The sequence below is a fragment of the Tiliqua scincoides genome, chromosome 1, assembly GCF_035046505.1.
Source record: "Tiliqua scincoides isolate rTilSci1 chromosome 1, rTilSci1.hap2, whole genome shotgun sequence".
Lineage (NCBI taxonomy): Eukaryota > Metazoa > Chordata > Lepidosauria > Squamata > Scincidae > Tiliqua > Tiliqua scincoides.
This window is the reverse complement of record NC_089821.1, coordinates 282,505,612-282,533,081: the sequence shown is the minus strand read 5'-3', so window position 1 is coordinate 282,533,081 and position 27,470 is coordinate 282,505,612. Positions and strand designations below refer to the sequence as shown.

The 27,470-nt window shown below is 49.9% G+C and overlaps 2 protein-coding genes across 3 annotated transcripts; one reads left to right on the top strand and one right to left on the bottom strand.

The window, feature by feature from the left end:
• Positions 1-294: 294 nt before the first annotated feature.
• Positions 295-14,134, bottom strand: GPN1 (GPN-loop GTPase 1). Its single transcript, XM_066626965.1, has 14 exons — positions 13,919-14,134; positions 13,721-13,814; positions 11,232-11,271; positions 10,583-10,649; positions 10,438-10,475; positions 10,171-10,249; positions 9,979-10,073; positions 9,340-9,385; positions 7,879-8,025; positions 6,791-6,873; positions 6,331-6,370; positions 4,197-4,290; positions 3,323-3,433; positions 295-663 (listed from the first exon to the last, which is right to left on the bottom strand). Exons 1-14 carry the CDS (start codon positions 14,024-14,026, stop codon positions 554-556), a joined length of 1,152 nt encoding a protein of 383 aa, XP_066483062.1. The 5' UTR covers positions 14,027-14,134; the 3' UTR covers positions 295-553.
• ZNF512 (zinc finger protein 512) lies at positions 14,081-26,409 on the top strand. 2 transcript variants are annotated; one of them, XM_066626945.1, is made up of 14 exons: positions 14,084-14,279; positions 14,375-14,436; positions 15,052-15,260; positions 19,356-19,448; positions 19,953-20,039; positions 20,792-20,916; positions 21,465-21,551; positions 22,925-23,023; positions 23,346-23,513; positions 23,826-24,029; positions 24,591-24,692; positions 24,978-25,040; positions 25,286-25,384; positions 25,554-26,409. In XM_066626945.1, exons 1-14 carry the CDS (start codon positions 14,250-14,252, stop codon positions 25,836-25,838), a joined length of 1,713 nt encoding a protein of 570 aa, XP_066483042.1. In that variant the 5' UTR covers positions 14,084-14,249; the 3' UTR covers positions 25,839-26,409. The 2 variants fall into 2 exon arrangements, with proteins under 2 accessions (XP_066483051.1, XP_066483042.1); XM_066626954.1 differs by lacking the exon at positions 19,953-20,039 and having other exon boundaries at positions 14,081-14,279.
• The last annotated feature ends 1,061 nt before the right edge of the window (positions 26,410-27,470 follow it).

The window sequence follows — 27,470 nt, the reverse complement described above, 5'->3', positions numbered from 1 at the left end:
GGTAGCAAGTGAAAGATCAGCTCTCCCTGCTATTGCCAGTGAAACTTAACACACCCAACTCATATCTCATTATGACTTTGGTGAGGACCTTTCCCAAAAGCCTTTTGGAAGGTCAAGTATGCAATATCTACTGGCCTACATACTTGTTGACAGTCTGCAGGAGTTGAGGGAAATGCACCCTGTTTTACTACCACTCTGACAAGTACAAGGAATCCACTTCTATTCTTGCTCAATGCCAACAGAACAGAGTGAGGACACATCCACCCAACAAGAAGAGCAAGCAACCACAAGCCATTAATAGCAAAATATATATTCTTCCATTGGCAAGTTGCAGACCAATTCACAATACGTGGTGTGGGAGTCAGACACCCCCAGCAGAAAGGAAGACCATTGGCCTTAATTAGTCCCATGGAGGCCCATGACAAGGGGCAGAGTTCAGGGAGCTGGACTCATCTGCGCAGGCCCAGACGGCAGAGTGCCAAAAAAGGGCCAAGAGCCTTTGGAGCCAGAGCTGCACCAAGGGCCGTTCTTCAGGTGGCTGGTGTTTCACTGCTCAGCTTCCTCCTCCTCCTCCCTGCCTGTGGCTGCTTCTGGCTGTGTAGCGCTGCTTGGCCTCCTGCAGGAAGTTGCGAAATGCAGGTTCTTCATGGCTTCCCTCAGTCACTAGAGAAAAAGGAAACAGCAGGTAAGTTCTGCTCACTGGGCCATGAGGAGGCACTTTCTCTTACACTGAGTGTGTGGGGGGGAGAGAACTCCTCTCCCTCCTACTACCCTCAGTAGAGCACAGCGCAGCATCTCTCCCAGTGGCTGCTTTGCTGGTACTGCCTCCAATTCAACTTTTTTAAAGTTAACAAGGCCCTTTTGGAGAAGAAAGCATATTTTTATTCCTTTTGCATAAACCACTTGAGACCTTCTTTGGTTATAAACACCTGCAGGGCCCAGAATACCCTCCAGTGGCAGCCAGGGCTGCAGAAGAGTAGGGAAGCAACCCCCACCAAAACAGAAGCAGCCCTTCACAATGTCACTGACAGGCTGGTCCTTAAATGAAATTAAATGAGAAATTAAATGAATTCTTTGCATCTGTCTTCACAGAGAAGACGTCGGGCAGATACCACTACCTGAACTGCCCCTCTTGACCAAGGAATTAAGTCAGATAGAGGTTAAAAGAGAAAACATTACAGCCCTAATTTACAAATTAAAAATCAATAAGTCAGATGGCAGACTTATTGCCCAGATGGCATCCACCCAAGAGTTATTAAGGAACTAAAGAATGAAGTAGCCGATCTCTTGACTAAAATATGCAACTTGTCCCTTAAAACGGCCGCGATGCCAGAAGACTGGAGGATAGCAAATGTCACACCGATCTTTAAAAAAGGAAGGAGAGGGACCCGGGAAATTTAGGCCAGTCAGCCTAACGTCTGTTCCAGGTAAGATGGTGGAAGGCCTAATCAAAGACAAAAATTGCAAAACGCATAGATGAACAAGCCTTGATGAGGAAGAATCAGCATGGCTTCTGTAAGGGTAAGTCTTTGCCTCACAAACCTTTTAGAATTATTTGAAAAGATCAACAGGCATGTGGATGCGGGGGAACCTGTGGACATTATATATCTGGACTTTCAAAAGACGTTTGACACGGTCCCACACCAAAGGCTACTGAGGAAACTTCACAGTCAAGGAATTGGAGGGTAAGTCCTCTTCTGGATTAGGAACTGGTTGAACATCAGGAAGCAGAGAGTGGGTATCAACAGGCAATTTTCACAATGGAGAGAGGTGAAAAGCAGTGTGCCCCAAGGATCCCAGCACCCCTGGGACCGGTGCTTTTCAAGCTCTTCATAAATGATCTGGAGACAGGGTTGAGCAGTGAGGTGGCAAAGTTTGCAGACGACACCAAACTTTTTCAAGTGGTGAAGACCAGAAGTGATTGTGAGGAGCTCCAGAAGGATCTCTCCAAACTGGCAGAATGGGCAGCAAAATGGCAGATGAGTTTCAATGTAAGTGAGTGTAAAGTCATGCACATTGGGGCAAAAAAATCAAAACTTCATATATAGGCTGATGGGTTCTAAGCTGTCTGTGACAGATCAGGAGAGAGATCTTGGGGTGGTGGTGGACAGGTCGATGAAAGTGTCGACTGAATGTGCAGCAGCAGTAAAGAAGGCCAATTCTATGCTTGGGATCATTAGAAAAGGTATTGAGAACAAAACGGCTAATATTATAATGCTGTTGTACAAATCAATGGTAAGGCCATTCCTGGAGTATTGCGTCCAGTTCTGGTCGCCTCATCTCAAAAAGGATATAGCGGAAATGGAAAAGGTGCAGAAGAGAGCAACCAAAATGATGACTGGGCTGGGGCACCTTCCCTATAAGGAAAGGCTACAACATTTGGGCCTCTTCAGCCTAGAAAAGAGGCGCCTGAGAGGGGACATGATGGAGACATAAAAAATTATTCAGGGGCTGGATAGAGCGGATACACAGAGACGCTCTTTTCCCTTTCACATAACACCAGAACCAGGGGACATCCACTGAAGTTGAGTGTTGGGAGAGTAAGGACAGACAAATGAAAATATTTCTTTAGCCAGCATGTAATTAATCTGTGGAACTCCTTACCACAGGAAGTTGTTATGGCATCTTGCCTGGATGCCTTTAAAAGGGGATTGGACAAGTTTCTGGAGGAAAAATCCATTACGGGTTACAAGCCATGATGTGTATGTGCAACCTCCTGATTTTAGAAATGGTCTATGTCAGATGCAAGGGAGGGCACCAGGATGCAGGTCTCTTGTTATCTGGTGTGCTCCCTGGGGCATTTGGTGGGCTGCTGTGAGATACAGAAAGCTGGACTAGATGGGCCTATGGCCTGATCCAGTGGGGCTGTTCTTGTTCTGGAGGAAATGTTCATCACAGATTACAAGTCATGGTAGGTATGTGCAAGGTAGAGGTAGGCTGCCTCTGATTACCAGATGCAGGGGAGGACACCAGGACGCAGGTTGTGTCTGTTGTCTAGTGTGTTCCCTGAAGCATTTGTGGGCCACTGTGAGATACAGGAAGCTGGAATAGATGGACCTTTGGCCTGATCCAGCGGGGCTCTTCTTATGTTCTTAAGGTCCTAAGATTCTGCCTTAGATTCATTTAGGCTGCAAACCTGTAACATTTTCCTGGGAGTAAGTCCCACTGAACACAAGGGTCTTATGTTGAGTTGGCATTCATAGGATTGTACCGTTAGACATCTCTGAAATAGACATTTTTAATCCACTGTGGTTATCAATGGTGAAAGCAAAGGGGTGAGATGGAAAAGCTCTCCCCTCCCCATTTCCCAATCCTTCCTTACCGTCATGATCAATGTCATCCGTATCGCTCTCTGGGTCCTCCTCCTCTTCCTCCAGAGCTCCCCGTGTCAGAATCAGTGCTGAGGGTCCGTGGGCAGACTCTGGCATTGCGCCTGCAGACAAGAGTCAAGTAACTGCCAAACCTTCCCTGGCCACATGGCCTGTGACACCTCCCCACCACCACAGCCCAGTAAGGGGCAAGAGCAGTCCTCCAGCAGTCCAAGAAAATCTCCCTTTAGCTCAAACCACCTTGGCTCAGAAGCCTCTAATTGTGCCTCATGTGAAGCAACAGTGCAGGTTATTAGACAGACTGATGGGCACAGGGGTCTTATGGGCAGCCAGAAACTATCAGTGCACAAGTTCCAGCCTTTCCCTTGCCTGCCTGCAGCTATGACCCCAGCTGTAAGGGCAGGGCAGACTCTACCCTTCACTCTCACCTCAGGAGCTGCTGTTCCTGTTTTCCCTCCACTGAAGCAACAGCCCTTCAGGCACCCACCCCTCTGAGTCACAGCTGGGGTCATAACTGCAGGCAGGGGTCACAGCAGTCCAGCTGGACCAGGTAGGAGCTCAATGCAGGCTCTGGAGAACAGTCCAGCTGGACCAGGTAGGCTAGGCTGGACCCCAGCTGTGACTCAAAGGGGTGGGTGCCTGAAGGGCTGTTGCTTCAGTGGAGGGAAAACAGGAACAGCAGCTCCTGAGGTGAGAGTGAAGGGTAGAGTCCTCTTTGCCACTGCCTGTATTGGAAGCCAAGAAGCCCTGGGCTAGCCTGTTCCCCAGGAAGCTGTTCAGCTGTCCCTACTGCAGCCCCAAAGCCACTCCCCTGATCTTCTAAGCAAGCCTTTAAGAGGGGTCTTCTGGGCCCCCAGCCTAGCCTACCTGGTCCAGCTGGACTGTTCTCTGGAGCAAAGGTACCCATATCCCTCTGCAGGCGCTCCAGCTGTTCTTGTTGCTGCTGGCTCTGAACTTTTCCCTGCAAGTAAGGAAAGGCCATTCCAATGAATACAGAGAGCCCAAGCCCAGCTGTGCATCTTTCAAAGCAACTCCTTGCCCACCCCCACTTTTGATCACAGGTAGAAAATCCAATATCAAGCCTGGCCCTTCACAATGCTGGATAGTGCCAGTATCACATGAAGGAGACACACACCAATCAGAGATGTGCCTTGTGGCGCACTAACCAACCACTTGCGGCTGTTTGACCTTCTGGCTTAGGAAGAGAAGGGATCTTATGAACACAAGTCCTCCCATTCGTGGTTTGCAAATGCTATTTCAGGCATTCGGGAATTTCAAAAAGCAGCTCCAGGAGTCCTAACTCGCTCTCAGTCTGGCACTTTTATAATTTTGACCACTTGCCCCAACAGATAAATTTTGATGGCCCACACTGATCAATTTTCAAAGCACCTCACAGATAAAACTGCTTGGCTTTGCATAACAACTCCTGCAGCAGCTGGAATCTCTGCCAACTGTACAGTCTGAGGATATGGGCAGGATTCTGTGAAGTGGGAGGCCAACCACATGACCACTGCACCCTCTCCCACTTTGGCTTGTAATATCCGCCCAGGAGAGAGACTAAGGGCGCAATCCTAACCCCTTATGTCAGTGCTTTCCAGCACTGGCATAGCGCTGCCAATGGGACAAGTGCTGCATCCTGCAGTTGGATGTCACTCATGGAAGCCTCCTAAAAGCAAGGGAATGTTTGTTCCCTTACTTCAGAGTTGCATTGCCCTTATTGCATTGCCCGAGATTTGCCTCCCTTACTGCTGTTGCACACTGGGTCACCGCTTTCATTGAAGCACAATTCATCACAAATGCTACTCACCGCAATCCAAAAAGCTTGTTCCTGATTCATTCTGAATCTCATCATTCTGAATTACTAACAGCCACTCTCTAACCTGCCTTTCTTGGACAAGATGGTTGCTGACCCAACCGCAAGATTCCTGGAGAAGACTGGTTATCGTGACTCACTGCAGTTTGGTTTTTGGCCAAGATTTGGGACAGAAATGGTCATTGGCCTGATCCAACAGGACTTTTCTTCCATTCCCCAGCACAACCTCTGAAAAGCAACCCTCCAGGAGAGGATGGAATGACAGCATAAGCCCCACTCTGACTCCGAGAGACACCATAGGCAACAGTCACTGAGAATTCCACCAGAACCAATAACCCTGCACTCCCTTTCCTGGCATAATTTCCTTTCACACTCCCATTCCAGGCATAAAGTGACCACCACAGAAAGCCAGGGTTCAGAGGAACCGCAGAAACGGATTTGATGGGGACTGGAGAAGGACAAGGAAATCAGCAAGAAGTCTCTCACACACACTTGTGCAAGATAGAGCAAGCAGAAGGAAGGAGTTGGATTCACTTCAGCATACAAGATACTGAGCAAGAAGAGCTAACTCTGTAAGGCCCAAATCCTTACCAACTTTCCAACATTGATGTGTGCTGCATACTCCAGATGGGTGGCACCTACGGAGGCATCTCCACAGTAAGGAAGTGTTTGTTCCCGAATCTCGGAGCTGCATTACCTTTATGTCAGTGCTGGAAAGTGAATTGCATCCTAAGGCAGCTTTCTGTGTTCAACAGCATCTAGAACCAATCATCACTTCTGACAACAGTTTTTGCCCCACTTCCAAAATCGAACAGGGCACATCTATCCAAAACTCATGGAAGGAGCAGTAGGGAGGACCTCTCATGCAGAACTCCCTGCCTCTGAAGATCAGCGTGCCTCCCATCAGCATTCTGGTGGTAGCTGAAAACCAATTTGTTTTCTCTAGCTTAGGGGCTCAATTTTGTTTGTCTTGACACTGCTCTGTTGCTGTCCTTTTGCCAATGGATTCCACCTCCTTCCCCCATGCTGGTTTTGCTTTTGTCCTGTTTAGACTGATTTTTGTTTAAATGGGTAATTCATAAGCTGCCTAGGGCACCTCTCTCTGGGGGGAAAAGTAGGGTAAGAATACTATGAAAGACATAAATTTTATTAGTTCAGCTGGTTGAGTGCATGCAACAAAGAACTCACTAGTTTTGTCCTCAGGCGCTCATACTCTGGGCGGTACTCCCTGGAAGGAGAAAGAGAAACTGGTTCCATTTATTCATTTACAGGCAGCACAACTCCATATACAAGTGGACAACCTGCAAGGATTAGAGCTGCCTGAGCAGGCAGCTGCACACACAGCCTTGATGCTGAGAGTACTCTCCCAGTGGGCCTCATACCCGCGCATGGAGTACTTCGGACCCCACCAAAGGCCACCCGCTCCAGCTGCCCTATGTTCTGGGTGCCAGGGTACCAGAAATGCTAATACCAGAAATGGACTGGGACTTTGCAGTGGAAGACTGCATAAACAAGCTCCAGGAAAGGCTGGAGTAGATTGGGGAGGGTAGGCAGCATCACACTCCGTGCCCAACAAAATCAGAGTGGGTGCCTGGCCAGTCATTCAGCTCACTGCAGCTTCCTTCCTTTCTGAAGTCCCCTCTCTCACCTCTCATATTCATCAACTGCTCTGGCCACTTGTTCAAAGAATTCATCCAGCCCAGTTCCCTGGACAGCAGAAATTCCAACCACCTGGAAAAGAAAATATTTTGTTTTCAACAAAGCATGTTATAAACCGGGGGTGGGGTGTGGGGAAGCAGCCAGACTGAGGTCTCTTTCTGAAGTAAGAACTGCTTGCAAGACCAACACCAGGTCCATTCAGACATCACACAAAATCATGGTTTGTTTGACCACCCAAACCAGTACCTTCAATTAACCATGGTTTATTTCAAGACAACAAACCAGGATTAAAACAACTTGAACCTCTGGGTAGAAGCTGGCGTGTTAAGCAGTGTGCCTCAAACTGTGCTTCCACACTATATCTGGGCTTAGAATTCTGGTTTAATCCTTCCTTGTCTGGGCAGCTGTGTACTCAAAGCACTGGTATCTGAGAAGGCAGCCTAGATTCAGTGGCATACCTGGGGTGCAAGGAGGACACATGTCCTGAGTGCCAGGTTTGTGGGGGGTGACACCAGACCACCATCCAATACCCCTGCAACATCCCCCGATAGCACTCAGTTGGCCACTGATAGTATTGGTGCACCAATCTGAGGGCCTCCCCCCAGAAGAATTCTGAGGGCCGGGGAAGCTGTGTGCTGTGTAAGGGCTGAAAATCATGACTTCTGGTTTTCAGTTGAATGCCTTCTGAGGGCTGGGGAAGCCACACTATATTTGTTTGGAAACTGTTTTGCTGCTGTATTCTGCTGAAATTGGATCTCACAACCCCAGGTGGCCATGCTGAGAGTATGACTGGAGGCAGATAGTATATGAAGGTGTTGGGTGGAGGTGCCATGAGGACAGATCAATACTCGGCTGGTAAATCCCAGCTGATATGCTACTCATAGTGCCCCTCTCTCCCTGAAGATGTGGGCGGCTAGTGGACTTCTGGACCCTCTTCTAGCATACTGCAAACGAGTACCTCGGGTTTTCCATCATATTTATACACACATGAGCACAGAAGCATTAAGAATATTAAAAACCTAAAAGCAAAGACTCCCAATCCTGAAGAAGAGGAGCATCCTGAGGAACAGAACTCACCTTAAGTGAACTGTAGAACTCATCTAGCACCAGGCTCATGGAGCGAGTCAAGTTACTGACAAAGCTTGCTTCCTGGTTAAGAGCATCTTGGAAGACCTCAAAGTCCTGCATCCATTCCACTGCAAAGCTGTGGTCAACAATGTCCGTCTGAGTCAGGGAAGAACAGAAGGTGCTGGTGAAGTGGCTCTCTTGGGAGTGCTCGAAACAGGCTTCGAAAAAACAGAACCCCACAGCGAGTCCAAAAGTGAGCAAGGAAAGGGGTCAGGCTACTCAACAAGCTCCAACAAGTGCCAGAGTACCCTCAGCCCCAAGAGCCGCCCCCTGCTTCATAGATCTATCTGCAAATCCTCTCTGCCAAAAAGTCCTTGGCTCCAGCACCCTCATCCCACATCATCTATGCCCTTCTGGAAAACCTTCTAGACTAGATGCTATGCACTGCCTCAAACGCTTTTGAGGAACAAGGGAGCACAAAACTGTGATGATGAATCAGCACAAGAAATGGGCTGTTCCAATACGGCAATGTTTGGGTTAAGTCTCCTGTATCAACACTGCATCAGCAGATGGAACCAGAGTAAGACCACTCCGACTCTCCTCACAATGTGCATTTGACATGCAGGCCTTAACCTGGGCAGGCCCCCAACTCTCAGCCTGTTAACTATTTTTTAAATGTCCTCTCCAAAGTGCTCATCCACAGAGTAGTCCCTCGTTACTTTCCCACAGCTCTGGCTAGAGGCAGGTAATTCTGCCATGCATGTCCCTCGACTGCAGATGGCTCACAGCCCAATCCTATCCAATTTTCCAGCCCCAGTGCAACTGCAATGCAGCCCCATGGTAAGGGAACAAATGTTCCCATACCTTAAGGAGGCCTCTGTGACTGCTGCCCCACTACAAGATGCAGTGCATGCCCCATTAGCACAGTTGCACCGGCACTGGAAAATTGGATAGGATTGGGCCCTCATTCAGCTATCCCCACTGTGAAAAGACTTAGAAGAAATATCTGACCATCATCTTAATTACAGAGGCAGTTAAACAGCCTTTGCTATATCTAGTTCAGGTCTTGCAATGAGCCTTAGGAGAAAAGAACAACCTCAAAGACTGCACAGTGGAGAGGAACAGGATCCTTTGGGCTGGTACTGGCTTGCCACGTTTCTAGATGTAAACGCTCAAGAGAATTGCATCACCCCCTCCAGTCCTCCCATGCATACATTGCTATTTTTCTTAGACAAAGATAAAACCATAAAATGGTGGGGGGCAGGGGACATAAGTAGATCACACCCCAGTCTGAGGAGGGCTACACAAGCAGCACCAACGCCACGATCTCATTCTCTCCATTAGGACTGAAGAACAAGGAAGGAAGAGAATGAGAAGAGACAGGTATAAATGGGAAGAAATGAAGAACAGGGATAAAGGTGAGCACAGAGTCCAAAAAGGCCAAAGACTGGATGAGACTATTCCACTCACCTTGTTCATAGCCACAATGAATGGGAGCTTCGTTTTGTACAGGATACTGGTGAGAAAAGTGATAATGGTCAGGGCAAAGACACATCAGTGGCAACATAGATGGGGTGGTGGGGAGGGTGGCATTCCTGAACATTCCTGAATGGGCTGAGAACTTGCTTCTGGGCCAAGGCTCAGGGAGCTGGCAGAACCCTCAGGAGTCAAAAAAGGCAGGACCAGCACAATCATCATTAATTCTCCCAGAACACTTAAGTGTGGCACTCCCAGTGGCACTTAAGTGTGCCACTTAAACATTTCTCCTTTCCCCTCTTGGATCCAGGAACACAACAAATTTCAGTTTCACATTTAGACAAATGGAATGGCACAATCCCCCACCAGAGGTGATCTCGCTGCTTAGGCATCCCCAAACTTCAAACTCCTTCCCACATTCTCATCTGGTCACTGCCAAAGGCTCACAGAACTGAGCTTGAACATCCAACTGACTTTGCCCTTATTTGAAACAAGAACCCTGCAAGTCTGCATGGATGAATGTGAGCAGCGGGGCGGGGGGTGTACTTGTAATGCACCAAAAGAACAGAGCTCCAGGAAAGTGAGAGAAGAAAAATGGTTAGGTAAGGCACACCATCAAGCAACAGCTCTTACCTGCAGGCATACAACATGTTAGACATGAAAGTAACAGGGTTTGTACTGCGAGATGTGTCCATCACATAAACCACCACTGATGGGAAAGAGGAAGCCTGAACATCAAAGAATTAGCATTAGCAAAAGGGGAGAGAGGGAGGTCTTCCCCAAGCCCCTTCCCTCTTTCTCCCAAGCTGAACAGAAGGCACTAACCAGGGCTTCAGTGATTATGGAGCCCGAGGCGGACCAAGTGAAGACCTCAATTTGCCCAGGAGTGTCAATCAGGACGTACCTACAACAGAAAGGTTTGGTCTTCCTTTGCAAAGAGCATAATCAACACTAGTAACATACCTTTAACCAGAGCTGTTCTGGATTGAACCCAGGATTCACTACGTTTTTCACCTCTGAGCTATTTTCCCACAATAGGATTCCTACCTACCAACTCCACCCAAGAACACCATTGAATTTCTCTTGACTCACTGGGATGAGCTCTGTCGTTTTTCAATAAACTGCATCACCTAGGCAGAACAACAAAGAGATGGGCAGTTTGTGTGTAAAATACTTGGCAGCTACATATCCAACCAACACCCCTCCCTCACCTTGGATCAGCTAGGAAATCATGTACCTGATCAAATCTCGTTGCAAAAAGGTTGAGGGAAGTCACAATGCCCCCATTTGGGCCCAGTCCGTATCTGAAGCATATTCAGAAAAGTCCAATTCAGACATTTGAAGCCTTTATGGAAGAAAGGAGTTGGAAGACATCTAAAGAGCCTGCCAGTTTAATCTCTCCCTCTCTTGAGGAGCAGAAAGTTAAGCTTAAAAAAACAAGGGGCACATACAGAAGTCTCTCTAACCAAAGAGGGTCCAGCTCAGCCAATATGTTCACTGAGGCCTTGCTTCATCGGCTCACCTACCTCACCTCTTGGGGCAAGAGTTTGGGATCCCTTGCAAAACTAGTATGTTAGGCCAAGGGGCACTCACACCACCAGCTGGTACTTGCTCAGGTGTGCAACCAGAGGAATCAGACATGTAACCATCAGGCCTAGGGGGACAACATTCCTTCATCCAACACTCACCCACTGGCTCTGGGAAAAAGGTGGAATAATCAGCAGCACCGATTGAAATCAACATAGCCATAAGTCACAGCCCTTTCCAGCACCCAACCCCAGTTTCTTCCAAAATGCCTTTGGTTCATTCACAACAGGCCTGGCCCCCCACCCTACATAACCCTGGCATTGCACTCCTCCAAAAGTGGCTTGTGAAGGCAAGGATACTGCTTCATGACTTCTTTGTACTTCACTGTGTCACGAATATCTGAGAGAGAGAAACAGAGAGAGAGGACCAAGTTATAGCTAACCCTATCTAATTAGACATTTTCTGAAGCACACACAGCAATCATGAGAGCTCCAAAGAGGTGGCGTTCACTTTTCTTTCTAATAATACTGGGTGTCCCACACCATGTTCAGGCAATACGGTACTGCCTGACCGCAAATGGTACTTAGCACATTCTGTCTCAACATAGGTCTTACCACAGTCCTGCCCGGCAAGTATTATTACCCCCATATTGGAGATGGGAATATTGAGGCTAGCAGAGGAGAGATTCACACTAAGGAAGCACCTTCGTCTCATAGCCACTATGCTAAGTGCAGTATCCTGCTCCCATGGTCCACTGGTGCTCCAGAACAGAAGTTCCACCTCCATCCCTCAGCACCTTTCCACCTCCTTAGTATTTCTTTCTGTCTTACAGCTGTATTTCTAGGCCACTCAAATTGTCCAACTGTTATTGCTCATATTGCCTTTGAATGTTATTATTTTTTGTTTTTTTCCTTTATAATTAATTTTTGTAATAATTTGGTGACACTGACAATACTACCTTCAGCTTTAAGATTAACCCTTTAAGACTGCAATCATAAACATACTTCGTAGGAAGTAGCCCTCACTGAATAAAACATGCCTTACTTCCAAGTAGATATTTACAGGCTTGTGTTGTGAATGCTGGTTCCAACTTGGTGTGCTGCAGCAACACCAACACATCCATCTTAGTACATATGCACATGTGAACATGCATACAAGGCATGTTGGTAGCAGCAGTCCCATGTACAGTGCATTGCAGGCATCGAGTTGTGATGTGACTAAGGCACGACTCACCATGGCCAGGTCCATTTGTGACAGAAAAGGGCACAACTGGAACAACAGTCAGCACTGGGCAAAAGCACTCTAGGTTACAGCTGCTACCTGAATGTCCAGAAGCAACGCTAGGTCCTAGAATACTTCCACACCATGATCCTGATCCTTCAAGATGAGTGCAACTCCTTTCAGGCAAGCACAACATAGCCAAAGCAATGCAGCTTTTGACTAGGTGGTGGAAGGTTACTCTATCCAGCCCTTTGCTGATGTCATACACAAGAACCTTCCATAGCTTCTTCATCTGGGGGTGGTAGCATTCTATAGTGGTGGAGATCATCTCCATACTGCCAAACCTCAACATGATCTCCTCCAGTGGCTTCAAGCAGATGTTGAAAAGCACAGGGAACACTGTGCGACGCCAAAGACTAACAGCCATAGCATCCACCAGGAGTGTCCCACAACACTAAGCACAGTCTCTCATGTCAGCCCGCATAACATAGGCCCTCTAGGGGTACTGCCAGGCTCACTGGGGAAGCAGGTGGTCTGCAGAACTCTGCTGAATGGAAAAGATTCCAGGCCAATGATACCCCCTCTCAATCATCAGGCACAAGCTGTCCAGATGCTTCAGCTCCTACCCCATTCAGGATTGCTATGATTCCTTCCCATATACTCATCTGTATGCAAGCAACCACTCCACCCTTGTGCAGGCATAAATGTCTGCCTCGTAGACCATGAGCAAGACCTTGAAAAGCAGTGCCTTGAATAGCCCCAAGACAGCTGCTACCAGGGAATCTTTACAGAGCTCTTATGCCTTAGGAAGCTACTTGAAAGACTACAATGTACAAAGTACAGGCCTGAGCCATGGGGCATGGACGGGACACGATGCCCCTGTCCAACAAGCAGTTTATGCAGCGGCTGACAAGAGCACCAGCTCAGGCAGTGCTCTTTCTCTGTTGGGCTATGAGCAGGCACTCCATGCCAAGCAATTCTAACAGACCTGGGTCCCCCAGAGCCCAGCAGGCAGGGAACCTCCTCCTTCCCTCATAAGAATGTAAGAAGAGCCCCACTGGATCAGACCAAAGGCCCATCTAGTCCAGCTTCCTGTATCCCACAGCGGTGCACAAGATGCCTCAGGGAGCAGCCAAGACCACGAGACCTGCATTCTGGTGCCCTCCCCTACACCTGGCATTCTGAGACAGGCTACTGCTAAAATCAGGAGACTGAACGCACCCATCACAGTTTGTAACCTGCAATGGTCATTTCCTCCAGACCAATTTAAAGGCATTCAGGTGAGATGCCATCACCACATCCTGTGGCAAGGAGTTTCACAGACTAATCACACGCTGGGTAAAGAAGTACTTTCTTTTGTCTGTCCTAAACGCTCCCAACTTTCAGTTTTAGAGGATGTCCCCTGGTTGTGGTATGAGAGGCAAAAGAACATCCCCCCACCCACTCTACCACCACATCCTGTGGCAGGGAGTTCCACAGACGCTCCATCTGAGTGGAAAGAGCACCCTCCACCTATGCCCTGCAGAGTTCTGCGTGCCTCGGGGCCAGACTGGGCCGAGCCCGGCTCCGCCCTGGGGGGGGGGCCAGCGCCCAAGCGGGGCAGCGGCGGCCCCGCCAGCCCACTCACCGATGTTGGCCGGGAAGGGCAGCTCGTGGACGGCGGGGTCCAGGTTGATGACGTAGGGGGGCGCGCTCTTGCTGTGCAGGTGGGAGGTCAGTCTCTGTAGGGGGAGAGGAGCGGGGCCGTCAGGGGAGAGGAGCCAGGCCCAGCCCAGCCCAGCCCGGCCCGGCCCGGCCCGGCCCGCTTCCCTCCCTCGGCGGCCACCTGCACGAGCGCCGTCTTCCCGGACCCAGCCATGCCCAGCACCAGGAGGCACACCGGGGGGGCGGCTGCCGGGCTGGACGCTCCCGCTCCAGCGCCTGCTGCCTCCATCGCACTCTCGCCGCTTCTGCTTCCGGGGAAAAGGTCCCCGCCGCCACATCCGGTCTCTTGCGCCCCACTGAGGAAAGCCCTGCTCGGTCGGAGAGGACTCAGAGACACCATAGAGAAGCTAGAGCGGCCCTCCACCACCGGAAGTCCCGTCTAGTCTGCGCCTCGGTGGCCGGAAGCGCCCTAGCGCGGCGCGGGTGACGCCGTTGGAGGGCGCCCAGCAGCGATGAGGGGCAAGGCTGGTGGCGGCCGCTCGGTGAGCAGCGGGGAGGCCTCTGGCGGGAGTGGGAGTGGGAGACGGGGGCGGCCTTCCTCCCCTCCTGACGCGCTCCTCCTCTCTCCTCCGCTCAGGGCGCCGGACCGGAGCCCCGCGAGAGGCCGCTGAAAGGCCGGCGAGCGCCAGGAGCCAGAAGGTCGGTGGGGCGTCTGGGAGGGCGGCGAGCGGAGAACCGGCTCCCTCCTCCGGACCCTTCCCCGCCCCGGCGAGGCCCGGCGTGGGCCCGCCTGTGGTCTCCTCCCCCTAGAAACAGCCGCCAGCAGCCTCAGCAGGGGCTGTGGCAGGGCCAGTGTGGGGGGGCTGGCGGGCTCTGCCTTTCCCTGCCCAGTTTCCAGGGGGGGCCTAGCAGACCCCGCAGGGTGCTGACTCCCAGCTGTGGTTAGGCAGGACCCAAGCAGGGGCATGCGGTGGGTGGGGAGGCAGGTGAGGCATAGCCTCCCCACTGGAGTCCTTCTAAAGGCGTTGCCGCCATGGGAAGCACCCACAGCCCAGCTCTGCGCATGGGTTATGGGTGCTTGGGTGCCTCCCATGGCGGCGGCGGCGCCTTTAGAAGGACTCCAGTGGGGAGGCTCTGCCTCACCTGCCTCCCTACCCACCGCACGCCCCTGGACCCAAGAATCCTTAGGTGGAGCTGCTCTGAGGCTGCCCCTCTTGGGCACACTTCTGCCTCAAAGCCCTGCACATGTGAAGCTGAGTCTGCCTGCCGTATTCTTGTTGCCTCCCTTCTCCTCCTCCCACCCCCACCCCGTAGGTCGAAGCCATTTGAAGACTTTGCCGCGGAATCCCAGAGCTCGGCAAGCAAATACGATGAGTCGTTCAGTGATTCTTCTTCAACCTCCTCCAAGGGGCTGGCTAACAGGACCCCTGAACTTGGCCGCAACGGAGTCATTCGCAGGCCCGCCTATTGGTTGGAGATGAGAGGAATAAAGGCTATTGATGGCAAGTCTGCAGAGAAGAAAGGTACTGTGAGGAGTTCTATTAAAAAATAAAAGTGATGCTTGGTCTCATAATGGTAAACTTGGTATCTGTCTCAATTGAATTCCTGAACTTTCTGCAAAGAGGCTTGATTTGGATGCATACAATTAAAACTAAGAATGCTTGATTCTCCAGGTTTCTTAGAGAATTTAAAGTTCTCACTGCTGGTTTCTTTTAAGCGGTCAAAGTAATGTACCAAAATTCCATTTTCTCTGTCATGGCCAAAGTGTCTTACTTTGGCAAAGAAGTTTGAGTCCCTCTCTCCTTGCTTTCCAAATGTACTGAATGATTTCTAGACTTGACTGTAAGTCATTTCAGTGCAAAGCAGTTATAGCTTGACATTGATGGTGCTTTACTAACACTCCTTAATTCTGAAATTCCTAGTCCCAGTCTCCTTGCAGTGGCTGATGCTTTGGGGAAACCTTTCTGACTACAAAACAAATTGGGCTACATCTAAAGCACGAGAGGGCAAACTGCAACCCAAAGGCCAGATCCAGCATCTGCACAGATCCGTCCACCTGGTAAGCGGACCTTTCCGTTCCGCATGGCTGTCCAGTGATATCCTCCGCATTTAGAGGACAGGGACGCTCTAGGCAGTGCATCTTCCCAGATATCCTATTGCATGGCATTCTGGGACTCTGGGCACACGACGCAATGGCCCAGAGCATCCCTGTCCTCCAAATGGGAAGGACATTACTGGGCAGCTGCACGGAATGCTCTGATGCAGTCCGCACAGGGACTGCATTCCCGGTGCACAGCCCTGGCAAGTTTGAGCACCGCTAATCTAAAGTTATGGAATTAGATAGAAAGGTTTCAATTCTTCTTTTTTCCAGTGGCCTTGCTGTGTTTGCTTATTAATAAAATTTTACTTTGCCGTTCCTCCCACAACTAAGGTGCTCAAGGCAGCTCACCACAGTGTATTAAAACACAATTAGCATGTGAAAAAATACACTTGAAAAGACAGATATGCAGAACAGTGAGAACAATCAAACCACTTCTTGACAGAAACAAAGACCAGAAAGGCAAAGTAGAAAACTGAGGTAACAAATTATACAGAAGGCAGGTAAGCTAAATGGAGTCATAAGATGGAAGGCCAACTGGAAGGGCACAGATTTTAATTCAAATGGGTGGAAGTTCTTGATGTGTGGTGCCACTGCACAGGCGACCTAACCCTTTTAGCCGCCAGCTTGGCCTCAACTGGAGATGAACTGCCAGCCAGTACAGCCACAGGGCTTGACAGAGTCAAATAGCCACCGCACACAATGTGGACTGCCACAATCTGTACTAACTGCAGTTTTTAGATAGTTATCAAAGCCAACACTGTAAACTACATTACAGTCATTAACTCTTGAAGTCAGCAGGGCGTGGACCATTACAGTTAAGTCTGACTCAAACATGGCTGCAGCCAGCATGCTAGTCTTAACTGGGCCCTCATGACTACCACTGCTACCTGGTGATCCAGGCGAGGCAAACAGTTCTAGAGAACCCCGAAACTGCAAACCTGTTCCTGCAGAGAGAGTACAACCACATTTAGAGCAGGTTGATAATTCTGTGCCTGTCTCATGGACTTCTGAACCAAGAGGATATCTCGTTTTGTCTGAGTTTATTTTCCATTTGTTAATCCTTGTCTTACCACGTCCTATCCTACCACTTCCAGGTAGCACTCCAGTATTTCCCAGGATTCAAAAGCCACCCTGGGAAAAGTGATAGAGAGAGTATGTGCCCTGAGTGTCACCTGAATAGTGATGATGCTAAACACCAGATTATCTGCCCAGCAGCTTCATGTAGGTGTTACACAACATAGGAAACAAAATAGCGGCATGCTAAAGGCCAGGGTGCCAAACAGATGCGCCTCAATAAAGCCTTCAGCTAGTACCAGAAGCACTGCAAAATAGTACCCCCAAACTTCCCCAAGATGACACCATGGTTGATGGCACCAAAAGCCACTGAAACGTCCAGCAGGACCAAGAGGGATACACTCCCCCAACCAATTCTGGCACAGATAATCCAGTGGGGTGACCAAGGCTGTTTCCGTCCTGCGGCTGGATTGAAAGAGGTCCAGAGGATCTGCTTCATCTAAGACCCTGTGCAGCTGCAGCTGTGCAGCCATCACCCGCTTAATCTCATTGCCTAGAAACAGAAAGATTCACCATAAATTATCCAAGATGGTGAAATTCAGGGCAGGCTTCTTTAGGAGGAGGTGGACCACAGCCAGCTTCAATGCTGTTGAAGATGAGCCAAGCCAAAGTTGAGCAGGATGGTATATGGTCTCATGCTGCAAAGGTCTTGTCCACTTTCTTGGGCTGTACAAGCTGAAAAGATTTCAAATCAAGATTAACAGATGTCTGGTGTGGGGGAATACCTTGACTAGACCAGACCAAGTGGAATCCAAGTAGTGATGGATATGAGGAATTTTATCCACAATGTTCTTAACAAATTGACTGCACTTGCTCCCGGTGTGGAAGGGATTGTCACTCCCGGATTGGCCTTTTCAGCCACACTAGACGCTGTGCCAGAACCACCTTTCAGAGCGCGATACCATAGTCTTTCGAGACTGAAGGTTGCCAGTACAAGATCACAGCAAGCAACCAAGTTGCCATTCTGCCCCCCTGAAAAACCAGATGGAGTAAGCCAGTGACAACCAGGAATAGCTCACCAAAAAGGCCCCTGCAGATGCAATGTAGCAAAAAAAGCCACCTTTGCTACCAACATAGCCCATGAATAAACTCTGATAGGAGCTTTTACCCATACTGAGCCAGCCTTGTTGCATGTCTTCTGTCACTGTTTCTCAAGGCACTTGTTCACTGTTTCATTGCATGAGGCTTCCCAGAAAACCAAGGAGCCACCTTCACTCTGTGAATAAGTAGAGGCTATTGGCGGGGGGGGGGGGTAATGTTTTCTCATTCCAGAGGCTTTGTATGGATTGCCGGTCCTGGCAGTAGGGAAATTCCCCTGAACCATTGGGAATCCCTTTGCATCCATCAGGCTCCACGGGCAGACTATACAATTAAGAGCTGTGGTTAGCCTACATTCTGCCAAATAATACCATCCCCCACCCCTGCCAGGGACCATAACCGTCTCACCTAATAAGCAACCCTGCTGCCCCCACATATCAGAAAATCCAACTGCAAAATACCAGAATACTCAAAAAGAACAGCAATTGGTGGAACAAAAGCAAACAAACAAACCCCTAGCAGGAATCTTCCAAGAAAAGAAAAGGGGTCACTTGTGCTTCACTACATCCAGCTCTCACTTAGACCCAGTACCAGTTATCCACAGTCTCAAGCACTCCATTCCATGCCACCCATCCTTCAAAGGAGATCCACCCAGGGGCCTAAGTCTGGTGACAGCCGAAAGCGCAACTGACCTGGTTATGTAGACCCACCTTGGAAGGTGTAAAATCCAAGGGGACTACCACCTGGGCCATATGTTACAAGTCCTCTGCAGCTGTCAAAAGGCTGGGAAGTAGCCTGTCTCAGTCCTAATCTGTGGAATATTTAGGGATATGTCTTAAGGTCCAAACCAGCCCTGAACCCCTTTTGTAAACATAGCCAATTAAACTTTATTCATGAACCTGCACCAACTAAGAGGCCTTATTTTTTTTGCTGCATCTGTCTGCGGCTCTTCCTGGGTTCCTTACTAGTGTCAACCATGCTGGTCTTTGTGTGTGAGAGCAGACCTGCCTTAGTGGTTCTTGCTTGTGGTGGTATATGAAGGGTCTGTGGGGAAAAGCAGTTTGGAGCCACTGACTAACTGCATTGGGATAGCATCTGCTTCTTCCACCCCCATGAGAAGATCAAGAATCCAGCATCCTAATGCCCATAGTGGCCTACCAAATCTCTCAAGGCGCTAGGAGCTCAGAAGCAGAACATGGAGGGAAACTGCCATTCTGCCTGCAAACCTGGGGATAGCAGAAAGCTATCGTGTCCATTAGCAATTGACCGACTTGCTGTCCATGAACACGTGCCTATAACTCTTAAAGGCTCAAGCCAGTTTGTTGGGAGCCATGGATGGTGCTAGTCTTGGCATGGCTCTTCTTGGCTTCCCAGCACTACTGGCTTCTCTTTGTTCTGTCTACAGCTGGAGACTCCCTCTCCAAGGCAAAGCACAGATTGGAGCAGGAGAGTGAGGAAGATTATGAGGAGTTTCCCAGGAAGAAGCAAAAAGTTCCTGGTGAGTACAGCACTATTTGGATTCCCCGCTCTCCATTCATATATGCTCTTGGCTCTCCCTTTCTCCTGGGAGAGGAGGCCTCATGACCCCATAGGCAGCTCACTGCCTGCTGATGAGAGGCTGCTCCCCACACTTGTCCCTTTATACTGTGTTCTCTGAGCTTCCCCATTCCCAACTGGCTTTCTATCCATAAACAAGCCTCTTTCTCTCAACTTTAAAATACTTACGTTTTGCCTTTCCCCACCCCATCGGGAGACCTCCAAGGCTGCTTACAATAATGCAGTGACAAACTCAAACAAAATTCAGGCAGTTGCAAGCAGAGAGAGAGAGAGTGAGAGCGCTTTCCTCTACTAATGAAAATAAGCATTCAGTTGTCAAAAGGTGGGTAGAGAGAAAGCCAACTGGATCTCACCTGATAGGGAGTTCCCCAACCAGGGTGCCACCAAGTGGAATGGGCTCCTGGTGGCAGAAGACAGCCCTCACAGTTGCTTATGTTTCTGTCAGGACAACAGCGACAAGCAGGAAGACAGCCTGGGAACCTCAAGTTCCAAAGCCGTCTTGTACAGAAAGCCCCACCAACCTATGCAGCAGGTAAGGAAGGGCCCAGTGCAATCCCCGGCAACAATCAAGCCATAACTTGGTTGCTGGTGTTGCCAGTAAGTGGTTACCTCTGTACTCAGTGGTATCTTTCAGCTGCTGGGATTACAGTTATCCCCTGCATGCAGACCCAGGATGGGCACAGGTGGGGTCTCTGTGTGTAGAACGCATTAAGTTGCACATTTAGGGGTTCTTACACAACGGTAGCAAGAAACCCTAAGTGCTGTTGTGGAGCATTGTGGAAGGATCTCCCTGGCAGAGGACAGCATTCATATGCAGTGAAAGCTCCTTGTTCAGTTTTGTCAAGATTGTATTTATCCTAGATAAAGAGGAATTGGGGGGGGGGAGAAGTAAAAAAAACAGCATGGAGCAATCATGTCATCTATTCCTCCAGTGTCTTGAGGCCAAACCACCAGAATGTACCAATCACAGGGTGCTGTGTCTTTAATAGGCTCAGCTGATCAGGGCATAGAAGGAGCTAATCCCATGTACTGTGGTGAAGAGACACCCTTGTGATGTTACTGTACCATACCACACAATTCTTCAGGTTTAAGGGTACCACAGTATAGCAGAGATGCCACAGCACCCACAGTGTTGTGCTGGTATAATCACAACTGAGACTTATCTTGAGATGGCAGCAGAAGAGGCTTGGGTCAACCTCAAAAGCCCCCCCCCCCCCACCAAGCTGGCTATCTGGAGTGTAGGGTTTTGCCTGCAGAACTGATATGTCTTCTCTGCTGTGGCAGGAAGTCTGGAAGAGCGGTGGCACCTGGAGATCCTGGAGAAGGGCCGTGTCACTTGCCCAACTTGCAGAGCTGTAGTGAGGAAGACAGTTGAAGGACTGAAGAAGCACATGTCAAACTGCCAGCAGGTGAGAAGGTGAACTGCCAGCTCCCAGTTCTCTTGTAGCCCAAGCTGTTTTTGCCGCCTCAAGGCATAAGTTCACTCCTGATAACCCTTTGGAGCCAGTGGCTCCATTTAGACCAGTATCTTGACTTCAGCTGTGCTAACCAGGTGCTTTTGGGAAGCCTACAGCAGCTTCCTCCCATTTGCCACCATCTGGTGTGAGTGTCCCACAGGTGAAATTCGGAGACATTCTTCATTTGAACACCACAGTTGTATTCTCATGCGACTTCCCTCCTCTCCACCACTTCTGTTTAAAATGAGCAGGAGCAGTGCATGCTGGGAAGACCTCTTGTCAGCACTGGAACTAGCATCACATTACTGGATGTGTGTTTACATATCTTTGAAATATGTCTTTTGTTTTGGAGGTTAGCAAGGAATTTGCTAAACTCTGGAGGCATGTAATAGTGAGGGTGGGGAGTGAAGGCCCAAGAGAAAATGTAGTAACAACAACATGCTTAAGAGCTTCCTCTTGAGCTACATGCTGATGTGACCTGTGTCATTTTGTATCCCTAGGAGATGTTCACATGTCATCACTGTGGGAAACAGTTGCGGTCTCTGGCAGGAATGAAGTACCATGTCATGGCAGAGCATAATAGCCTGGTAGGGCAGCTTGCACCCCTGGAAAGTCTTAAGTTCCATCTGTCCTGGCAACTCATGGCTTCTGAGATGTCCTTGAGTGGGAAGGGCCCCTCCTGTGTGTGAAGACCATCCTAGTTTCAGTTCTTGCTGATATCTCCGGGTAGGTCAGGAAAAATTCCTATTAGAGCCCTGGAGAGCCAGTCAGTTGTTCAGATGATACTAATGAGGTAGGTGGATCCCTCATGGTCTAATCCAGGGGTGTCCAAAGTTTTTGGCAGGAGGGCCACATCAGCTCTCTGGCACTGTGTCGGGGGCCGGGGGAAAAAAAGAATTAATTTACATTTAAAATTTGAATAAATTTGCATAAGTTTACATAAATGAATATATTAAAGATGAACTTGTATGAATGAATGAGGGTCTTGCAATAGCTTAATGCCTATAAAAGGCCTTGCACAAAGCAAGGCTGGCCTTTCCTTTGCTGCCGCTGCTGCATCACAGATGTGAAAGAGCAAGCAATGGAGGGGGCTCTCATCCCACAGCTCACACAAGAGGTCAAACAGTCGCCCTCACGCTGAGAGAAGTTGCGTTGGGCCAGTGCGGGCTTCAACAAATCTCCGGAGGGCCAGAGGCTCATTGAAGACTGGGGGCTCCCTGAGGGCCACATTGAGAGGCCTCAAGGGCCGCAAGTGGCCCCCGGGCCGGGGTTTGGGCACCCCTGGTCTAATCCAATAGAGGGCAGCTATCTCTGTCCTGCAATGTGAGAGGCTTTTGCCAGTTGACATCTAGTCCACCTAATATCCTCAGCAACTGGCTGCGCTGCTACAGCAAAGGATGGCACAGCAGGCTGGCATGTTGTCCTGGAGCCTCTGAGCACTCTCTCATTTTGCTGTTAGCTGTGTTGACTTACAAGCTCTGCTGCCAAGGGCCCACCCAATCCAGCTTCCTGTATCTCACAGGAATACCTCAGGAAGGCATCTTCCAGATGCCTCAGGGAGGTCTCGAGAGGTATCCTGTTGCCACTCCCTTGCACCTGGCATTCAGAGACAGGCTGCCTCTAAACCCTGAAGGTTGCATTTTGTCATCATGACCTGTGACCTGTGGTAGTCTTTTCCTCCATATGATGGACTTCACTTCCCCAGCGAGTGCTGGTATAATATACCTCTGTGGTTGCACTTGCAAAGTGAGAGTTGGCCCAGCCAGGTTTTCTGGAAATGGTGGCATTGCAAATCCAATAAAATCACAACCAGCTTCCAGACTTCCAAAGTTTCTCCTAAAGAAATAGCTTCCCTTTTGCCTGTAGCATACCCTTTGGACCTTGTCTCCAGATGTGGTTCTGCTGCCTGGAGTTCTTCCCTTGCAGGAGTCAGCCTTTCCCTTCCTTGCTTTGCCTGCAGCCACCAGTGAAGGAGAGCAGCCAGCTGGAGGAGCAGAGCGAGAGAGACCGCCTGCGGCAAGTGCTGAAACGGACAGGGAAACTCAAGTGCACAAGGGAGGTGAGAGATGGCAACCTGCTGAACCCAAGTTATGTCTTCTTGCGGCCAGAGGACTGGTGGGAGAAGAGGACAGGAATGGGTCCTTGGCTGCCCAGGAAGAATGAGCACCTCAGGCAGCAGCCTGGTCTTCACCTTCCAGTGTCCCTTGGTGGCTGCTTGACTGTCTTCCACTTGGGTTCATCTTCCAGCCACCTGTACTCTTGCCAGCTCTGGGAGAAGGGGTGCAGCAATGCTCACACCTTCTTGGGCTTTTGGCCAGTCCTAGACAGACACAATTGAAGGGACTTTTTCTTTGACCTTGCTCTTTTGCCTGCCTCCACAGAGCTGCACAGGCAGCTTCACCAGCATCATGGGCTACCTCTACCACAGTCAGAAGTGTGGGAAGGCGGCTGCTGAGCTGGAGAAGATGACCCTGAAGTGCCACCACTGCAGCAAAGCCTACAGGTCCAAGGCTGGCCTAGGCTACCACTTGAAGTCTGAACATGGAACAGTGAGTCTCTGGCTCCGGGACACCCAGGGCTGGCCAGGATTTCTTCCTCTCTCTTTCCCACTTCCGCCTTGCTGATACACAAGAAGTGGGACCTTGACTGGGGGCAGGTGTCTGCCAGTGACTGTGATGGTGGCAGGAAGTGTAGTACTTGGCTGTGCCGCCAGACAGTAGAGACACTTTGCTTCTCCATTCACTCTTCCACATAGGCACGGGGCAGTGTTTCTTCTAAGCCAGTTGCCTGCCTGTGCATAGATTATTCCCGTGGGTTGGCAGAGTAGTGCATGGAGACTCTCTTTTCACCCTTCTTCTCAGGTCCCTTTCCTCCATGGGGATGGCAGACCTGGCCACCTGAAGGATGCCAGCACAGAGCCCAATGGTGGAGGAAGTGATGGCAAAGTTCAGAGGAGATCTGCCAAGGTGGCTGCCTATTACCTGCATGAGCTGGCCAATGAGGAGCTGGTCAAGGAGTGGCCTAAGAGAAAGGTCCTGCAGGATCTTGTTCCTGATGACCGGAAGGTACAAGGCTGTCTGGTTTAGAAACTTGTATACCATGTCAGAGTTCCAGAAGTATTCCAAGAAAAACAGCTGCACCCATGGGAGGGTGGAGAGGGAGCCACACAGCATACCCACTTCACGTCTGATTTCTGGCCTGGGGGATGGAGGTGGCAGCAGCCACATTCTTTCCTTCGCTTAATTACCCCCTGCTTGCCCATGGTTCTACATAAAAAAATTTTTGGGAAGCAGCTGTTTTTGTTCCCTACAACTTCTCAGGCAATAGTTTTGTCCTTTGCCCAGTGCACAGTGGGACCCTGGCCCTCCTCAGTCCATGCCCAGCTTCCCCTCTTGCATCAAAGTCTTCTCTTCGAGGCTTCAAGCCCTCCTCCTGCAGAATAGTTCCATTACCACACCTTCAACTGAACCCTGAGCTTGTCTTGTGGTGACAGGTGGGTGTGGCTGTGGGGAGGACTGTGAGAGGTAGCTGCAGAGAGAAATTGTTTCTGGCATAAGGGGGTGTGGTGCTAACTCTTCCAGCTTCCAGTTCTCACTGGTTTTTGCTCTCCATGCTTCCTGTCTCAGCTGAAGTATACTCGACCAGGGCTGCCTGCTGTTAGCCAAGAGGTTCTCTGCAAGTGGAGATCAGAGATCAAGATGTACCGACGAGTTCACTGTCCCAACCAGGTGCGTGGACTGGGTGCACTGGCCTCGGGCAGCCTTGTGCCGAAGAGATGCCGCTGATTAACCTTTGCCTCTCAGCCAGGCAGGCGCCTCTCACTCCCTTTTCCCTGCAGTCCCAAGAGTCTTCTTAGGAGGCTGTAACTCTGGGTTGCAACCATGTCTGTGGCTGTGGGGAGCCTTGGCAGGCCTCTGCCCTTCTCAGCACTAGCTCAGCCCTCTCTTGACCTCAGCCGTCACGTGTTTGGGTGCAGGTCTGGCCTCATTTGTGCTTCTCTTGTTCGGTTCCAGGGCTGTGAATGTGTATATAGCAGCATCTCAGGACTCAAGGCTCACCTGGGCACCTGCACCCTGGTAGGCACCATTGCTGTATGGAGGGCTGCAGGAAAGTGGGCCCTTCTGCTTCCTGCCCATGGCAGGGGGAGTCCCACAGTGCTGGTTGATCTGAGGGGGCAGGCACTCACCTCCCCGCTTCTCTTCCTTTTCTTGGTCCTGGTGCTTACATGCTAGTCCATGTACAGGCAGGGCTAATGGAGGGGTCTATGTGGGATCTAGCTTCCTGGGAATTTGATGAACAACGTATGTTTTGCCAACCACAGGGTGAATTCATAGCTGGGAAATACAAGTGTCTCCTGTGTGAGAAGGAGTTTGTGTCCGAGAGTGGGGTGAAATACCACATTAACACTGTGCATGCTGAGGTGAGGAGTGGGTGGCAGTACCTGCCATTCACACAGTGTTCTTTGCTTCCCTATCTCTCCCCTTTGTTTTTCCTGGATAATGGCAGTTGGTGGCATAAGCCTTGAGCCTGCCTCAAGGCGTCTGTGCCTGGCTGCACATCCCCATTTATAGTATGTATCTTCTCCTCAGGACTGGTTTGATGTTAATACAAACACAACCAAGAGTTTTGAGAAGCTGATGAAGCTGCAGAGAAAAGAAGCAGAGCAGAAAAGGCAGCGCAAGAGACATGCCTTGAGCCGCAAGAGGACACAGAGAACCGTCTCTCCAAAGAAGCCACCAAAGATAGCCCCAGAGCAGGGCCGCCGCCGGCAGCTCAAGGCAGGCCGTTCTCCAGTGGCCGATAGTGAAAGCAGGAGCAGCGAAGAGGACTCCCTCCAGCCCCTGAAACACAGCCAGAGGCGGGGGAAGAAGTAGCTGCCTGCTACAGGCACAAGGGCAGCAAAGGAAAGCAGGGAGCTTTCTGACATGGACAAGTGCCTGGCCCCCCATATACGGGGCTCGAGGGACAGAGCAGGTCCTTGAGAAACAGAAGTCAGTCACTAGCACCCTGCTGTCCAGCTTGCCTCCCTTAAACCACAACAGGGCTCAGAAGGGGTTACTTCTGAGGAGATACACACAGGCAGGGCTTCCTAGTTGCTCCTACAGCTCTCTGCCTACTGTCTTCCTCTTCATGGCTCCTTTGACAGTTGGAGGTGGTTAGGATTTCCATCAGAGGCTTCTCCACAGCTGCATGAAGACTGGCAGTGAAAACAACATTCAGGAGGACCTGGATAGAATCGGATGCCAAGCTGAAACTAAAAAAATGGAAGTCTAGCAGTTCTGGGCACTGCACTTTTAGAATGATAACAGCCAAACAGAAGTAGTTTTCACTGTCTTACCTGGAACAGATGTTAGGCTGACCAGCCTGTAATTTTCTGGGTTCCCAGTCCCTCCTGTTTAAAGCATGCTGTTGTAACCAGTAAATTGCTGATTTATTGTTCAGGCATGTTTGAGTCCCCTGATTTAAGAAACTTTCACCTGCCTGGCTCTTTTATGGACATGGCTTCTGTACAGGCACTTCTTTCAGTTCCCTGCCCCACTCAGGGGAAGACTTTGAGCTGGCCTTTCCATGGAGTGGCAGGAAGCTATTGATTCAAGCAGCAGATTTCAGCAGGGATACCACTTTCCTTCCTCCAGTCTCCATCTCTGTGTCATTCAAACACTAAATTCCAGTCCTGTATGGAAGAGGAAGGTGTCTATTTGTCCATACTGGGTGTGGAAAAGTGTGTGGACACCTGCTGGGGTGGAATACCTGCAATGAGAGTTCTGAAGAGACAAGGGTTAAGACAATGTTTTGCCATATACATTGTGCAGAATGTGAGGTTGTTTGAGCAGAGTGCCCCCTTTGTGTGCCAGGTGCCCTCTTGTCATGGTTCCCCTTTGAGAGACTAGAGAGGCATAGCCTTGTGTTCATGCCCTGACGGGGGATCTCTCTGATGGGGGCTGATATGCTGTGGTGGGTGTACAGTGATTGGCTGCTGGATGTAATTGGTATCCTGTGCTCTGTCGTGGAGTGTATGGTTCAGGGGAGTGAGAGATGTACTCACTTCTCCATCGCTCCCTGTGGGTTCCTCTAACCTACACCAGATCAATCTTTGGCGTAGTGTTTTCCTGCTGTCAAAGGCATGTCTGTCATCTGAACGGGGTTTAGGGTGTAGTGCCTGCTGAGTCCTCCTCATCCCTCCCACAGCCTGCCCCCACTGTACTTCCTGTTTTGGCTTCTCCTTGGGTAGGGGTGCTCCAGTGTCCAGGCTGTGTCTGATTTACAACATTGCAGCTTTTTCTTGCCATCATGCCAATGATCGTGGTGTGGCTGTCAGCAGAGTGCCTTCTATACCAGCAGGGTTGTTGTTGTGCCAGGGTATGTGGTGCTTTATTGTTGTATCTCAAGGATAGGATTGGGCCTTAGGGCAGCTTTCTATGTTATAAGTATTCATACAGTATAAGGAAAAGGTCCTGTGACACCTTAAAGGCTAACACACTTATTGTGGAAGTTTAAGATTTTGT

Bases quoted from the DNA above. Each gene is read 5' to 3' on its own strand.
- GPN1 (XM_066626965.1), bottom strand. From the start codon at position 14,026: ATGGAGGCAGCAGGCGCTGGAGCGGGAGCGTCCAGCCCGGCAGCCGCC. The intron at 10,650-11,231 runs GTATCCTTGCCT...AATATGCTTCAG, and splicing joins TACAAAGAAGTCATGAAGCA to ATACGGACTGGGCCCAAATG. The intron at 10,250-10,437 runs GTGAGTCAAGAG...TTTCTGTTGTAG, and splicing joins AAACGACAGAGCTCATCCCA to GTACGTCCTGATTGACACTC.
- ZNF512 (XM_066626945.1), top strand. From the start codon at position 14,250: ATGAGGGGCAAGGCTGGTGGCGGCCGCTCG. The intron at 24,693-24,977 runs GTGCGTGGACTG...GTTCGGTTCCAG, and splicing joins GAGTTCACTGTCCCAACCAG to GGCTGTGAATGTGTATATAG. The intron at 25,385-25,553 runs GTGAGGAGTGGG...TCTTCTCCTCAG, and splicing joins TTAACACTGTGCATGCTGAG to GACTGGTTTGATGTTAATAC.